At 45.1% G+C, this 16598-nt stretch overlaps 1 protein-coding gene across 2 annotated transcripts in view; it reads right to left on the reverse strand.

Annotated features, from left to right (window-relative positions):
• Nucleotides 1-2337: 2337 nt before the first annotated feature.
• vps8 (VPS8, CORVET complex subunit) overlaps nt 2338-16598 on the reverse strand; it is a 35420-nt gene continuing 21159 nt past the window's right edge. The window contains exons 29-45 of one of the 2 annotated variants that reach the window (XM_023949464.1): nt 15693-15749; nt 15230-15312; nt 14949-15033; nt 14752-14850; nt 13178-13267; nt 13054-13100; nt 12843-12981; nt 11375-11464; nt 11084-11245; nt 10931-11006; nt 9038-9120; nt 8701-8781; nt 7625-7794; nt 5020-5167; nt 4129-4182; nt 3778-3858; nt 2338-3152 (exon numbers count right to left, since the gene is read on the reverse strand). In XM_023949464.1, the coding sequence (XP_023805232.1) occupies nt 3027-3152; nt 3778-3858; nt 4129-4182; nt 5020-5167; nt 7625-7794; nt 8701-8781; nt 9038-9120; nt 10931-11006; nt 11084-11245; nt 11375-11464; nt 12843-12981; nt 13054-13100; nt 13178-13267; nt 14752-14850; nt 14949-15033; nt 15230-15312; nt 15693-15749 (1671 nt within the window). In that variant the 3' untranslated portion in view covers nt 2338-3026. Of the gene's footprint in view, nt 3153-3777; nt 3859-4128; nt 4183-5019; nt 5235-7624; nt 7795-8700; nt 8782-9037; nt 9121-10930; nt 11007-11083; nt 11246-11374; nt 11465-12842; nt 12982-13053; nt 13101-13177; nt 13268-14751; nt 14851-14948; nt 15034-15229; nt 15313-15692; nt 15750-16598 lie in introns of both variants that reach the window. The other variant, XR_002872108.1, reaches the window with a different exon arrangement.

A 16598-nucleotide genomic window follows, 5' to 3' on the forward strand; every position in this document is an offset into this window, starting at 1 on the left:
GCTGGGGTAACTATGGTGCACTGGGGTTCTGTCCTCTTTTCTCATCTACTTCTACCCTTCCTCTCTTCTCCATTCTTGATCATTATTCATCATTTAGTTCTCCATGCCTCTGTTTGGTGCAGTGATTCATGTATTGTCCCTTTTTCCCTCTCCCCTCCTGGGGAGTGGGAGTGCTTCCAGACTCCTGTTGGCTCATCCGTGCTCCAGTTCCTGACCGTCTACCTCGCCTTTGCTCCCGCTCCTACACCTGGCTGTGGTTCCTGTCTCCTTTTTCCTTACCGCGAAGAGGGGTCTAAGGGCAGGGATGCCATTTTAGCTTAGTCAGTTTGTTAGTTCATTTTAGTATTTTCCTTTGAGCTCTATGTATTCATGATCATTTTGAGTTCATGTTTCACTTTTTCAATTACAGATACGAAGCCCATCGAGATGACTGTTGTTGTGAATTTGGGCTATACAAATAAAATTGAATGAACGGTGCTGAGGCCGGCTCTAGGCTAATGTCATGAATGCAGCCACAAGGCGCAAAAGGCGGAGCCTCAGAGATCGAGTCATCTTCCTTCTGAGTAGAAAAATAACTGGTATTTACTAAAAAGATCCTTTTTTTCAAAAATAATACATATGGCCTTCAAGTATTGAGAACATATGTCTAACATCAATTAACAAAAAGAAATTTCAGTTGACTATTAACAAAAGTTATGTTAAATAGAATATTAATGATACATTTAGGATATCCAATATGTTTTTTTTTGACTGTTGGAAGTGCTCCCAGCAGAACCTGTTGAAGCCACACTCACGCCAGTAGACCCAACGGTTCCTCCCTCCTCCTCTGGATGCAGTGGCGCCTCCAGAAATGTTTCATGGGGGTGGCTGGTAGGCGGCCACTTTAAATCATTGGGTAGCACACAAAAACAATGAGCTATATTTTTAAAATTCATTCTACTAAACGTAGTAAAACAGCCGTTAGAAAACTAACAAAGTTAAATGCCTACTACTGATTTATTTTATTTTTATTGTTTATATTTAAATAGCAAATGTTGTATACTTATATAGCACTCTTCGAAGGCCCGAAGAAAGTAGAAAAAGTGAAAGCGTGCTGTCTCTGTTCTCATGAGGATCTTTTGAATCGCCCTTAGTCCTGCCTGAAGTCCCCCAGGAGTTACACAATCATGATGGTGCATTTGCCATGACTCTAACAAGGGCGGGGCAAATGCCCCTGACACCATTGCTTCTGGGGGTAAATTCAGACATTCAAACCCCTCCACCACGATAAGGTGGCAATTCAGGGAGGGGAAATTTTGTTTTAGCCAATTACCTATAAATTGTTGTGGGAAAACCGAAGTACTCGAAGTGTTCTCTTCTTGGGCGCGTTTGAGCTGATTTCTAAGCTCAGCGATGAGTAAGTCCTTATCAGACTGTTTCTTCTGATTGTCGTGGTGGAAATTTGGCTGCGGCTGCACATGTTGATTATGCACAGCGGGATTGGGATTAGGATTTCTGAAATTAAATGTCAAGTTTTCTTGTCTTTGGTTGGTCCTGTAATCTTTAAAGTTGAGATTTCAAAGCACCAATTGTCTTAAAAGTGCACAAGCAGTCTTCATAGACGCTAGGCCAGGTAGTTCCTCTGTGATGCAGACAGTAGTGCTTCAGGAGAAACGTTTCATTGCCATGGGTGAACTACAGTTTTAAACTGCTTTCATTTCAATCAAAAAGAAAAAAATGTATAACATAGTGGAAAATAGTAAAGTAGGGAATACAAATTTCAAACGTGTTTGTTTAACATTTTCATTCAGTTCATTTAACCCTTGTTCTATCCTAGGCAGGTTACCATTGGGAGTTGGGTCATCTAGACCCACTAGACAGTGCTCTGAACCTTTTTTCTTCAATGATTTGTGATCTTCACTGGTGTCCATGGATTACATGAAATCTTTCCACCTTTATCCACCTTTGTCATGGTAGGGAGAACATGTCAATGGGGGGGGGGGGGGGGGGGGTCATCTAAGATAGCACAAGGGCTACAATGTTTATGAAGAAATCTTCTGCAGACTTGAGAATGAGTCCGGTTTGTCAGACTAAAGGAAAATCTTTTAGTCTGTTTCCTTTGAAATTTTCTCACCTGGCTGTGAGCAGGGTGTATCTTTATGGTAGCGTGACGTTGATGTGTTCACACGTATGTGCAGGAGTCTGCAACCTTTAATGCTATTAGAGCCCTGTGGTCCAGTTTGTTACTGACCAAAACCCACCAAGAGCTGCAAAGTCCCACCTTCCCCATTTAGAAAAACACTCTGTGGCTCTTCAGCCATTTGTTTATAGAATGTAGCTTTAAAGTATTTACTGTAAAACAGTTTTAAATGTTTTTAATATATAAAAAAATCTCATCTTGTAACTTTTGACAGCAACAAACCTCATTTCCTTTCAAAATAAAATCCATCCAGAAATGACTAATCAATTAACTTAAACAATATAACAGAAGTACAAACTTAGTTTTCTTCAAAGAACCACAATGGAGGATGAAAGAGGTGCATGAGGCTCCAGAACCTCAGGGTGCAGAACCCGGCATTTGTAAAATCCTTTTACCAGAATAAGGGAATTTCCTGAGAAACTCGGAAGAAATCTACAGAAAACTTTCGTTGACGAGGATTAACGCCTCCAGACATTTAATTCTGATTAGGAACTTGATCCAATAAGGGAGACGGTTGGTTCTGGTTGGTTCTGCTGAGCTTACCTGCTGAATTTCCAGTTTAGTCTAAATGAAGGACAGCAGAGAAGAGCAGCTCATATTTAGTAGCAGTATCAGTAAATTCATCCTTATTGTCCTTCATAATCTAGCAAAAGCCTTTAAAAATCCTGGACTAAGATTAAAACTATTCCGTTTCTTTTTAGTCTTTTGTTAAATAAAACATCTTGTGTTTGTTTTACTGCATGAATCCAGAAGAACTAACATAAAAACCACCAGAATCGACCCGCAGACGTGCAGAGATCCTCCACAGGAACATCCTCTGTGCAGTTTTTAATGGAAACACCGGCTTCTACTCTTCAAACAGAGGCGGGGGGGCCAGCTTGAGGAAGAAAGACTCGCTGCTTTCTTGGCCTGGGGGCTGAAGGACCGTCTTCTCTGTGGCGTCGCCGTGGGAGGGCTCAGCGATGATGGACAGCTGCAGGACAAAGGAGTGCAGAGAAAAGTCTAAAAAAAAGGCCCACAGACGACAGAAAGAAAGACATTAAGACTTTTCTGGTTTACAGTGATCTATGAAAATGCAGCTTTCAGTGTGGGGAGGAGCGAAGATGAAGGAGAAGAAGCCCAGAAGGAGCTCTAATGAACGGAAGCAGCTTTTTTCCTGCCGCATCACACGTCCACATTTAGAGAAACCCATTCAAGTCTTCATCTCCGGCAGGCTGGACTGCTGCTGCCAGAGTTTGCTTTGAACCCAGATCCCTGTCCAATCTGTTGGATCTAGATCTGCAGACAGCTGGTAGAACCTGCAGTCAGAACCAAAGCTGGCTCACAGATGGAGGCAGAGTCCTGATTACTCTGGATGTTCTCCAACATCTCTCAGCTTCCTGTGAAATACGGCTGACTCGTCTTCTTGTCGTGTTTATTTTCTAGCAATATTTTGTTCTAAAGCTGCCAACGTTTTTCCCGCCTCTAATGGTAAATAAATCAAAGGTGTCATGCCCCCCCCCCAGTCAGTCAGACATCATCTGAGACCAGCAGAAGGAGAGAAATCTCCCCAAAACAGTAGGTTTCTTTTGGGCAAGGCCGTTTGGAGCGTGGCGTACCCGGGCCGGTCCTCTGAACAGGCAGCGGGTCAGATCCCAGGACTGCTCCTGCTGTAGGTCCAACGTGGCTGCAGCCAGAACCTGAGCACAACAACAACGTGATGACAACAGCAGCAGCAGAGTAACGCTGCATTTCCTGTGTGATCTGAACAAAAGCTTCCCGTTTATCTGATTACTTTGGGCCTTTTCTCCACCTAAAAAAGAACATTTAGTTTCCAGCAAACTCTAGTCCCAAACTCCATGATCAGAATCCTGAAAAGGATGTAGAGTCACCTGATCTCTCCCACATTTTTGTGATTTTTCTTTTATTGCTGAAAAACTATCAAATTATAATTGGTGGATGAAACCTACCCTCTTCTTGTGAGCTGCTGCTGCTGCGTCATGATGGCCGGATGCAACATGAGTCTGGAGCACAGAGGGAAGACGTGTGACCAACAGCTGCTAAACATCTTTTTTCAGTTTCATCATCTGTGAGGATAAAGGTGGTACATGAGTGGGTCTGTGAGAGACCCCCCCCCCCCCCCCCCCCCCCCCCAGCTCACTTACCTGTAAATCCACCTGGTTTGATCTGTGGAGATCTAAACTGTGAGAAATGTTCTGTTGAAATCCACTTTGGTGGGTAACATGGAAGCAGGGCGTGTACTGAAGAGGGAGGGGCTAAACGGCGGTATAGGTTGAGGGCTGCATTACTCAGAGGGTTACTCACATCCATGCCATCTTCAAATGCTTCTTTTACTAAGTCAAAATGGCTTTTATCCCTTGTGCCTTCTTGAGGGGTCCAGATGACCCCACTCCCAACGCTAACATGCCTTGGAGGCATGTTAGCGTTGGGAGTGGGGTCATCTGGACCCCACAAGATGGCACAAGGGCTAAACTGCTTATTAACAGTCCTGACTAATTTAATTAAAAAACAGTTGTTTACGTCCTCCTTCCTGGTCTCCACCCTGATCCAGGTGGTTCACATCAGCAACCAGAATTGTCTAACAACTTCTTAAAGGTTTGGAGTGGAATTGCTTGGTGCATCTGATATTAACAAAGTCTCTCAAACCTGAGAGAAAATGGTTACAATGTTTGAAATGCTGGTTGCACGACTGTTATTCGTGGGGGAAATAAATGAGTGGTTTGGTTTCACACATTTCCTGCCCGTTAGTCGCCTTTTTTAAGCTAAAACGTGACAGAATAACAAAGCCAGTGTGTGTGCGCGCCATGCGTTTGTGGGCGGGATCATAAAAAAGCACCAACCTGAGCCAGGGAGGTGCTGCGGCTGCGGCTGGGCCTCCCTGCAGGGCCCCTCTTCAGCATGTGGCTGGAGGAACACTTGCAGCACCTCCACTGCTCTGAAGCCAAGTCCTTCTGCTGCAGGCATGAGCGGTGATACAGATGTCCACAGCTGCAAAGACACAGGTCTGTGAGGGCTGGGGAGCGAGGGGGGGTCTGAGCGCAGGAGACATTTAGCACTGAAACACAGAAAGACCTTTTTCCTTAGGTGCCTCTAGAGCTTCATGCACAGAAACACTGTTTGCTGACATGTTCTATTGTTGGAAAGTCCTTTGAAATGGAGTCAGGCTTTAAATATCATCCAATGGTTTAACTGCTGTTGTTAGTCGGTTTGGATCCATCAGGAAATTCAATCTAACTCCACAGATGACCTCAGGTTGACCTCAGGACGACTCGCTCCTCTCTGACATCATTCTGGAGCCAGAGTTTAGTTCCAGCCTGTGGACGTCTGGGATTGGGTGCAGACTCATCTAAATACCTCTCTGCAGTGCGATTGGCTGCAGGAATGACAGAGAGGGGATGTTCCCGCCTCCATCAAAACACTCACTCTATCAGTGCAGCCATCAGCGTTGGCCTCCTCCATGTTTTCTCCCAACGTTGACCCAAAAGTCCTTCAATCGTTCCTCAGTGGATTACAGATTACAGAGGAATCTTTTAGCAGTTACTGTGAAAAGCCAGTAAGCATGCTCACTAAATTGGTGAATATAGCCCATAATGCCTTGGATTAGAGCAGGGGTCGGGAACCTATGGCTCGCGAGCCATATATGGCTCTTTTGATGATCACATGTGGCTCGCAGACAAATCTTTAATTATACTTTTTTTTTTTTTCATTAGTCCAGTCCTTCTCGGGCGCGATGCGATGCCAGAGGCGCGCAGTAGTAGCGGTGCTTAGAGAGAGAAATCTGCGCCAGCGCTATAAGTTACTATTATCTATAATTTCACAGAGTTTGTACCAACTGGAAACCTGTGAATTGCCGTGCCTAAAACTGCGCGCTCCCGTCTCTGAGAAAGAGCGCGCAGTTGCGGAGACGGGATGTGTGAGGAAGAAAGCAGAGGGTGGGGGTGAGGGGTTGTGGGGACAGGCAGCAGGTGAATCGTGCAGGGATTGTAATAACATAAAACCCGCTGCCCGTCACTCACTGCAGCGTGTGAGTGTGTGTTTGGTTCCCCGTCTGCATGTGATCAGTCTGTCTCACATCTACAGAACATTCAAACCTAAGATCACGTTTAAAGTCTCAACGCCTGCATGAAGCAGAAACTCACCACGTATCAACCAGACTAGACCATCAGCAAAACTACCACGAGAAATACTCATCATTTATTAGCAACAGCATAACAATGTTATTAAAAAGAATCCACAGACTTATTGTACTTTAAAAATGTTGAAATTAAATCAAATGCACACATTCACTTGTATATTTAGTTTTAAACAAATTGTCGCGGACTGAGTTGGATGGCTGTCGGGCCGCGTTAAAAGTTCTGGAGTTCATTGAACGCGTCAAGCAGAGATCTGATTGGCCCTCAGTTCTGTCGCTCAGCCTGTTGTTAGGTAGTTTGGACCAATGGGGTTCAGCTATGGGCCGAATAAGGGAAATGGGAGGGCTGGAGCGGGAGCAGGTGAATATAAAGTTGGGAGAAGCGCTCTCGTGTCGGCGGGAGAGATTCAGGAGTTGCTGAATTAATTGAACGGCGTTTGTTGCGGTCTGCAGTAATCGGAATAAAGAACTTTAAAAGAGGTTAAGTCTCCGTGCCTCAGTGTGGGGAAAGGACACTACATTATTGTATGGCTCTTTCGAAATTACATTTCAAAATATGTGGCATTTGTGGCTCTCTTGGCCAAAAAGGTTCCTGACCCCTGCCTTAGAGGAATTTTTCAAGTGGAATAAAAAGTATTTCTTTTATTTTTTCATCTCCAGTGGATTCATCAATGGTCTTCGTAAAATGCGTGAATGTATTAGGTTGTCGTTTAAAATGTAACACAAATCAATGTCCATGCTGTCCGGATGGCTTTTAAAAATCCAGGAGTTGTTTTTAGTCGTTAGGGAGGAAATGTAGACAGAGCCAGTGATCCAACATGGAGTCCAGCTGAAATCTGGACTGAATGCAGAATAAAACACTAGTTTCTGCACACATTTAGCATAAACTAGAACTTTGCTAATGTTGAAGGGCAGCTGTAGCTGAATATTGGCGTCATGCCGTCTGCTCTGGATGGTCTGGCAGAGCCGGGGGCCTTCTCCTTCTGCAAACCTTCAATCTAAATGTGTAGAAGATAAACTACAGCAGTCAAGAGCAGAAAAGGTGAAGAAGCTGTGTCCTTAAATTGGATTGGTGTCCCTCCATCCTCTGATAAATGGATTTATCCTTCAGTGTAGAGGTGGTAGTGGGCCTCAGTCCACATCAGTCAAGCATGGCATGCAGAGTGATGAAGTAGACACAAACTGAGCACTCAACAATGCCCATGCTCACACAACGCCACACATCCCTGCAGGTTCCCCACAACACAAACCATAAACAAGACTTTGACTTCCTTCTTCCTCAATGTCTCTAGTGCTAAAATGTCCGGAGGTACCTGAACACAACCACCTCTTCCCTGGAGTCTGGCCTCCTCTTGTAGTGCTGCAGGCAGATGTTGCAGTGCTCTTGAAGTGGGTGGAGTCCCCGTGTGACGGCGGCGCGCAGGTGAGCCAGAGACCAGTGCAGGTCATGGTTGAGCAGGCTGGTGGTCGTTTCAAGTAAAGTCTGAAAGACACGAGGAGGAGGAGGAGGAGGAGGAGGAGGAAGAGGAGGAGGAGGGGGATACAGATCACTAAAACCATGAGCACGTGGATTCTGAACAGCAAAAATGAAGCCAGAGGTTGGTCGGCCATTTTGACCACAGTTTACTGAGTAATAAATATCCAAAAGTCGGAAAATAGGTTTGAAAAAGTAAAAAATACGAGTTTAGTTGAGCCTCTTAAAGGTCCATCCACCTGTCAATCAAAAGAAACCTCCCATAGTTGAATGTTTAGAGTTGTGTTACGGCTCTATGTTTACTAAGCCTGCAGTGGTCCTTTGAGGAAGTGCATCATGTGGTTCTTGGAGTTCAGCTTTAAAGTTGGGAAGAGGAGGTACAGGGCTGGAGGTGGTGAGGCCGTGAGTCCAGGAAAGGGTGTAAAAAGATGGACTGGACTGTAGATCTCAGTGGAACTGATGCTTCCAGACAGGTGTTGACAGGTGCAGGTATTTAAACCTTTCAATTTTAGGACATTTGTTTGATTTCTTTGTCTGTCAGAGACAGACTTCTCTAAAAACATCTCCACGGAGCTGCAAGGTCAAATCCAAACCTCATTGCCACAGGAGCATCAACACGTCGTGTTCCATTAGCAGCACTGTGCTGTGTGTCTCTCATCACTACTGGTCTCCTCTGAACGCCGAGCCGTCTTCATCTTTGATCAAACATGTCGTACTTTGAAGGTTCTAGCTTCTATCCGTTCCCTCCTTTTCTAAACCTGCTTTATCGGGGTTGCTGGAGCCTATCCCAGTTGATAGGTGTCCTGGCGTCTACTTCCTTTTACAGTCACTAACCTGTCACTGATCTAAGCTCTTGCATCAGATAAACGTTCATCAACAACAGTCCTTTTAGTTGCTGATAACAGGCGTCTTCACCTGCTCGTAGTTGAAGGTGTCCAGCATTCCCAGAATGAGTCCCTGGATCTCAGACAGTTTTCCTCTGCCATACACCGGATCCTGATGGACACACAGACGACCCAGAGGGTCAGGAAGGACTTTGTGAGCAAAACTCTTTTTCTGAAAGATCCACAGATAAACATTTTAGCCCCGCCCCCTCATCACATGACACAGCAGATTATTGTCCAGTGCTGCTCCCTTTAAACGGCTCAGAAGCTGAGAAATTGACAGAATTCCTACAAGTGATCAGATATTTGGACACGTTTCATGTATTGGTGTGAAGGTGTAAGGTCTCCGCTGCAGACGGCGTTCTCACCTGCAGGATCTGCTGGATGATGGCCGGCAGAGAAATGAAGCTGCTCATGTGGTTCAGGACCTTCAGTGTCATCTCCTTCAGACCTGGAAGAGTCAAGTGGTGCAGTGAACTTCCAGAGTTCAGAGTCTCAGCCCAGCAACGGCTCGGAAACATTCTCCCCCAAGCTCCTTTCATTCTTTGCCTCATTGTTCACAGCGGGCATGTGACACGTGTTGAAGCCCATGGTACTCACACTGAGCTAGCAGGGAGGGGCTTCTAGTGAACGTCTGCTGTCGACAGGTGGAAGAGTCAAAGCGGTGCAAATCTGGTGAATCTCCGTATATATAATAATTATTTCTCCTTCAGTCTCTTTTCAAACGGTTGGCGTTTCCATGAATTAAAAACAACGCTATCCATACGTCACGACCAAATCCGAGTCCCCGACTGGTCAAAGTCTGCATCACTTTCTCATCGGAAGCGAGTTCCTGAGGGCGGTGTGAACGTAGCTTTAGAGTTTCTCAGGATAAAGAAACTTCCTCTCAGGAAGACATGAACTCTGCATCAGAGATGTCCAAACCCGGTCCTGGAGATCAAGCGTTTACCGCCGTTTTCTAGCCGTTCTTGACCTTCTTGCTGGAAGTTTCTGGTTTTTGCTGAAGGAATGTTTGAAGAAACTGCTCCCAACTCCAAGTTAAATGCATTAAGAGCTGTTCTTGAGTTCCTATTCTGAGCTCTTTTGTAAGCTGTGAGTAAGGATGAAAGCAAGATGGCGACTAAAGTCAACGTTTTATTGTTTCAGTTCAGAACCATCAAGCGGAGCTACTCAGATGGAAGATTTGATTGACAGTTTGGTATAACGAGGAGTTCAGTTTCCCCTCGCTAGATCGCAGTTCACTGTTCGCCATTTTGCATGCTTTATTTTTTACAGAGCAATGTGTTCTGCATCCTCTATGGCTGTAGACCAAACTATGGCCGGGGGCCACATGCTAAACTACTGAGTCTGGCCCGCCAAACTGGAAAAAATTAGATTATAATCCTCATTATTCTTTTATTTTCCCTGTAATTCTGGAGTCTACCCATAGATGGTGCACTACAAATAAACGGACCATTAGCTGCATAAGGTTATTGTGCATCCATGTTGGATTGTGATGGAGAATGGGTTGTCTTTCCTTTTTCCGATCATTCAAACACCACTTGAACGCAGCATTTGCGTTTTACACGAGGTGCATCAAAAAGTGCAAATGGCTCTAAAAAGAGAACAAAAGCCACACTTATTAAATAAAAAATAAAAATGTTCTGTTTTAATATCTAGATGTTAATTTAAATCCAGATTCCATGTTATTTCCTTCTGCAGTCAGAACTACAACACTCCACGCATCTGCTCCTGGTTCGGCCCTGCTGTAGACTTTTAGACCCTTTGTGGGCCACGAGTCAAACGGTTCCCTGATGTAGACCAGCAGGTCTCGCTTTTCATTCCATGATCCTGGACTCATTCTGTGAAAGTTGAAACGTTGAGAGTTTAAACAAAAATATGAAAATGTTTACGTCTGTCTGAGAAATGTGTGAAGTGAGGAATTCTACAGTTTTAAACATCTGCAGTTCTACTCTGCAGATTTGACCTATTGCAGGTTATTTTTAGAACACTGTATCCTCATCCCAGCTTCTGTACGGCCCTTAAGGTCGTCATCATGTCACTGAAAGGGCTGCACTAGAGGCAGAAGAATGAAGGAAGCTGCTTTGGCTGGTCTACAGCCAGATCCACCAGATCTTCTGTTTGTGGAACATTCTCATTCTGCCCAAACTTTTCATACTAGAACTTCAAGGAAACTGATTACATTTTGTTTTTAATTGGAGATAAAATATTCCTGTTATGGAAAAGGAACCCTTCAGAACAATGTTTGAGTCCTTTGTTACCCTCAAAGGAGGTCGTGGACCTCTTCACTTCCTTCTGAGAAGCCATCAAAGCATCCAGAATCGGAAACCACAGAGTCTGAGAGAAAACAAAGCAACAGATTGACGAAGAACAGAGACAAATGTCCGTCACAGACGTGTGTAGACTCAAACTACCTTCCTCTGCTCCTGGTCCAGGCTGGGACAGTTCCGATGACTAAAGGCGATGATGACGTCCAGGCTCTCCTGGACCCCCCTCAGAGCCTCACGATGCTCTGGACCGTCGTTCACCTCTGTGAGACTCTCAGAGGCAAAGTGCTGCAACCTGTCCTTCAGCATCTGCAGACAGCGGAAACAAAGACAGCAACAGTCTCAAACAGAGGGAACTTCAGCAGCGGTGAAGAACAGTCCTTTCATCAGCCTCAAGCTTGAGGCTTTCAGGTGTTTTTCTCCGTTCAGGTGCTTTACCTGCAGCAGGCCAGCAAACGCTCCATGGACGTCGCCTTTCTTCTCCAGCAGGTACGCTCGGGCTTCAAGGCAGCCGTGCTTCTCCGTTATCTGGAGACGACAGCAGTGATGAACGCTCAGAGGATCCAAGGACTTCAGAAAGCCCCAGTCACTTAGCCACTGACCCCTGTATCTATCCTGTCTTCTGTAAACGTTTGAGCTCTGCACAGCAAAAGTAAACGCTTTTGGCCAGAGTATTATTTTATGTCTAAAGTGTGAAAAGAACATAAAAAAGACAAAACAAAGTCAATGCCATTTAGGGAGTGCAGGCGTGTCCAGCAGTTCTCTTTAGGGACGTCCTAAACATGGAGCGTACCATTGCCGTGTGAGGGCTACGTGTATCGTGAAGTATTCATGAGGCTAATGAAAGTTTAACCCTTGTGCTATCCTATGGGGTCCAGATGACCCCCCCTTCCATTGAGGTGTTCTCCCTACCATGACAAAGGTGGATAAAGGTGGAAAGATTTCATGTAATCCATGGACACCAGTGAAGATCACAAATCATTGAAGAAAAAAGGTTCAGAGCTCTGTCTAGTGGGTCTAGATGACCCAACAAGATAGCACAAAGGTTTTAATGCACTTATGATGTACGGTTGATGCTGTCGCACGGTGTCCTTACACCACCACAGTCATTTATAGGTGCGAGCACTGGACCCTCATACCTGCAGCATTCATGCTGCAGGTATGAGGTGTGCAGGTGATACGTCGGTGCCTGAAAGACACCCGTAGGACGTCCACACAAACTACACTCCAAATGGACTCATTTATAACAGCCAGGCTGCACTCAAGCACCGCACACTTAAGCCTTGAACTGCAGTAACGGGCTTCTTGCGCACGATTTAGGTTGGAAAAAGAAAAAAAAAAACATCCATACGACTCACCGACATCTCACCTACTTCACCCTCATCTAGCCTTACGGATTCCCTTAAGCGTTTGCTATGACCTGTCGCCAACAGCATGCCAATAAAAAAACGATCTTAAAATTTCATGCTCGCCTCGTACCGATTTGCCAATTTTTCGTCAGCAGACAACCTGTCTCTAACCGTAACTGCAATTATTACGAAAGCACAAGTTAAAAATGTATTGTAGCATTTTTCTACATCAAACATACAGATTTTAATTCCAGTTTTATGCTTTATGCAAAGAAGCTGACTACTACTTTACAGCCGGGAGAGTTAAAGCTAAGATCCAAACATAAAGCCAGCATGGATTCCCCCACAAGTTTATAACCAAACTCAACTCTCATCTGTTTGAACCCCATGGTTTCCATGGTTTCCCTTCAAAAAAGAAAAGCACAAATACTGTCTAAAATGTGTATTTCACAGTGGATCATGGGAGCTGTTGTTCTGAAAAGAGTATTAGTTAACCCGGTGAAAAAAAGAGGATCAAACAGTGAGAGAAGTCTTCTTTGACTCTTTGGAACACAAACCAATATGGCTTCCTCCAGTCTGTAGTGCTGCGATGTGTGGAGGAAGGTCAGCAGCTGCTGGGGGTCAAACTGGCACATCAAACCCAGCAGGAGTTCATGGAGGTCCTGATCAGGACACAAAGTGGGCCCAGGCCCCTCCCTGAAGCACAACAGGAAATGATGAGACGAAGAGGCCAGGAAGCTTAGAGGAAGCGAAGCTGGAGAAGCTCACCGTGGCTCCAGCAGACATCGGAGGAAGCTGAAGAGCAGCGGCGGATCCTGGAGACAGACAGAAGCCACGAGCGTGTTTGTCAACGTAAAAACGCTTTCTTTACTCCAGTCACATTTGGACTCACCTGAAGCTCTGAGATAATGGCGTTCACACAGTCAGAGAAGTGACACGACACCAGGTCAGCTGACTTTGTCGGGTCCAGGATCACCAGCTCCTGCAAACAAGAGGTGATGCAACATTTACAGATTCACTGCTCTTCCATGATCAAACTTCACTCGTCTTGTTTTTGGACATTTCGGGGACTTTTTTAAAATTTTGGGCTGCTTTTCTGCGTCAAAACGGTTTGTAAATCAACAATCAAGCTGGTGTCTGCAGGAAACGCCGCCATGTTGGAGCCAGACGTCGTCAGAAAGCTAGAAAACGAATGCAAACAAACTGAATGCATGTAAAGGAAATCCTTACAGGAAAGTGTCGGTGAAAGTTCTCTCTTTTAAAGGAAAACTATGAAACGTTGTCTACAACTCCAAGATTCCAGCACACTAAAGCTACAGACGCACATGCGTGTTGAAGAACCTGTGTTTAGCGTGTTCAGATCAGCAACAGTTCTGAAACGCCTCTTTCATCTGCATCACCTCTGAATTATTGTTCAAACCGGACAGGTGAGGCCTGTTAAGGAAAAGCCGGTTCTTGAACACGCATTTATCTTCATGTAGTTCACATGAATAAGAAAAGAGGGGCTTCTTCTTCTCCTCCTCCTCTTTACCTGCGTGTCCGCCTCCTACTGTCGGAAGAGTCTCGGTGTGAAATGTCAAAGCGGTGCAAATCTGCTGAATCTTCAGACTGCGTGTCATAGAATTTCATCCAGGCACCAACTGCAATTAGGAATTTCTTCTTCATGATTCATTTTCTTTTCTTTTTCCCTCCAGCAGCTGAGGAAACAGATCAGAGCTGAAGGCCTCTTGTGTTGGACAGAGTTTTCTGTTCCATCTTCTGACACACAAGGTGCATATTTTTATAAACGCCTTTTGTGTTTTATTTCATTTATGTATTATTATTTTAGTATTTTAATGAAAATGATGGATTTTCATGTTTTTGGGACAAACACTTCCTGATCCATTTTCAAATGGTTGCTACCTCTGGTGGTCCCTCACTGGTTCAAGTTGAACCTAGTTTAACTTTCAAGGCGCCTTCAATGGCCGCGCATTTTGTAAGAAGATCCCCAAAACGCTCTGAAAATAGGAACTCTATAGAACTGTGGTCAGATTAGATTTAAGGACTATGAATCTGTTCTAGTTGTTCCATTTCTATTGAGCTCGTTGCTGAGTCTTCATGTACGATCTTGGTGACAGCTAAACTTTGAGGATGGAAAACTGTGGAGTGTGATGTTTAAGTTTTGTTTCCTGCTGAAGTTAACCAGGAAGTTGACAGAAAACCTTTGAGCGTGACGTTGTTTAACGTGATGGAAACCATTTCTTTCTCTCTAAATCTTTGTGTTTTGTTGATTCTGAACTGTTCAAATACAGTTTATATTTATTCCTACAAATATATATGAACGACATAAACATAAGCAATAATAAGAACTGTGGTTTGATCTGTGAATGGGTGTGAATAAGGATCTGCAGCTTGATCCGGGTTGGATCGTAAAGCCAGAACCCTCTAGGCAGGTGAGGAGACTCTGGGCTCCTCCCCCCTCCTCACCTGGACGTGCTGCAGCACTTTGCTCCGGACCGTCTGCTTCTCCTCACAGCTGTAGCCGGGCATGGACAGCAGATTGTGGATGTAGCTGAAGATCTCACACTGAAGAGCACAGAGAAACCCATTAAGAGGTGCCCCCCCCCTCAGCTCGTCAACCCTAACTCCAGAGGACCCAAAGGGTCTGCAGGTCAGCGGTTTACCTGCCGGACCGGGTCCTTCAGGTAGCAGTCGATGATCCTGTCGTACAGATGCTTCTTCTCAAAAAGGAATTCACAGATTTGGTAGCTGAAGACACAAAGACAGAGCTGAGATGAGGACACGTCAACTTTCTAGTCACATATCAGGGAATTCTCTATTCAGGTTCCAGGACTTGAAAGCTCAGGTCCTGTAGATCCCGATTCCCAGCAGTACTTTGGAGTCGGGTGGAAGAAGCCCAAAACAGCGAGAATGGAGACGGCTCTGGTCTCCCTCCTGCACTTACAACTGCGCCTTTTCTGCCAGAACCAGGAGCCGATCTTCATTGAACTGGACCACGCCCTCCACCTGCAGCAGGTCCAGCAGAACCTGCAGATCCCAGCAGACGATGATCAGGACGAAAACTCAACACCCGTTGTGCACTTCATTCATAAAGGACGTGAGAAGAAATAAATCGGGAAGAGAACAACCTGGAGGCTGCAGACAAACCCCCCCCAGTTCTACAGATGACTGCTGCAGAGCCTTCCCCCCACAAAAGAACTCAGTTCCACGATTACTGTTGGCTCAAAGCATGACTCTGGAGAACCGCGGTAACATTCATTAGAGGGAAAACGGCATCAAACCGTGCTGGGGCTTTGGAGGAAAACCAAACGGGGTGGAGCTCAAACTCTGCCCCTTTGTGCCTCTGTGACTCGCTGCACCTCCTCTCTGAACCGACAAAAACGGCCAAAAGCTGCCCAGAAACCAACCTGCTGCCGTTCAGCCTGACGACACTCATTCTCTGGACAACACAGGAACTCCAGAACCTGCAGACATGAACAGAACCCGGGTCAGAGCCCTGCAGAACGCCCTCTTTACATACTTAAAAACTAATGTTTCTCTTGGTTTATTTTGAAACCTCTTTTAGGAATCTTAGTACAACACTGCCTGAGACTTTGGCTGCAGTAACCCTTGTGCTGTCTTGTGGGGTCCAGGTGACCCACCCTTCCATTGGAGTGTTATCCCTACCAATGGAAGGGAAAATTAAACTGAACATGGGCAGGTAAACAGTTTTAAATGTGAGACAGCAAATACAAACGCAATGTCAATCATAACCTTGACTCTTTTTTTTTTTAACTTGTCCTGTCCAACAGCTAGGCAGGCAGATGAGAGCTGAGGGCCTCTTGTGTTGGACATATTTTATTTTAACAAGAGGGGTTATTAATCTTCAGACAAACCAAAGGTATGACTGAATAAACCCCTTTGTAATTGAGGCCAAACTTTATTAATTTTAATTATATTTGAAAATCTTTGGTGTTGGACCGGACGGAAAAGGAAAGAGGGGAAGAAGAGAGAGGGACGTTAAAGAGAGGGGGGGGTAGGGGGTGATAATAGGAGGGGAAGGGGGGTAAGACCATGAAGCAGCATAGAGCAGACAGGTTTACTGGTTGTTTATCATTACGGTACGGCTCAAATGTAGTACAAAAAGGGCGGGGCCTGTCCACACACACACTGAAATGTTATCAACACACCTGCTAGATGCAAAAATGTCCACATGTCGACATGTACACAAAACAGATAGTGTTCACACACGCATACTTATGCCTTAAAACCAACTAGTGTGAAATATTTCATTCATTCAATCATGCAAACTATAAGTGCAAAGGTGAGCTAAC

The sequence above is a fragment of the Oryzias latipes genome, chromosome 19, assembly GCF_002234675.1.
Source record: "Oryzias latipes chromosome 19, ASM223467v1".
Taxonomy (NCBI): domain Eukaryota; kingdom Metazoa; phylum Chordata; class Actinopteri; order Beloniformes; family Adrianichthyidae; genus Oryzias; species Oryzias latipes.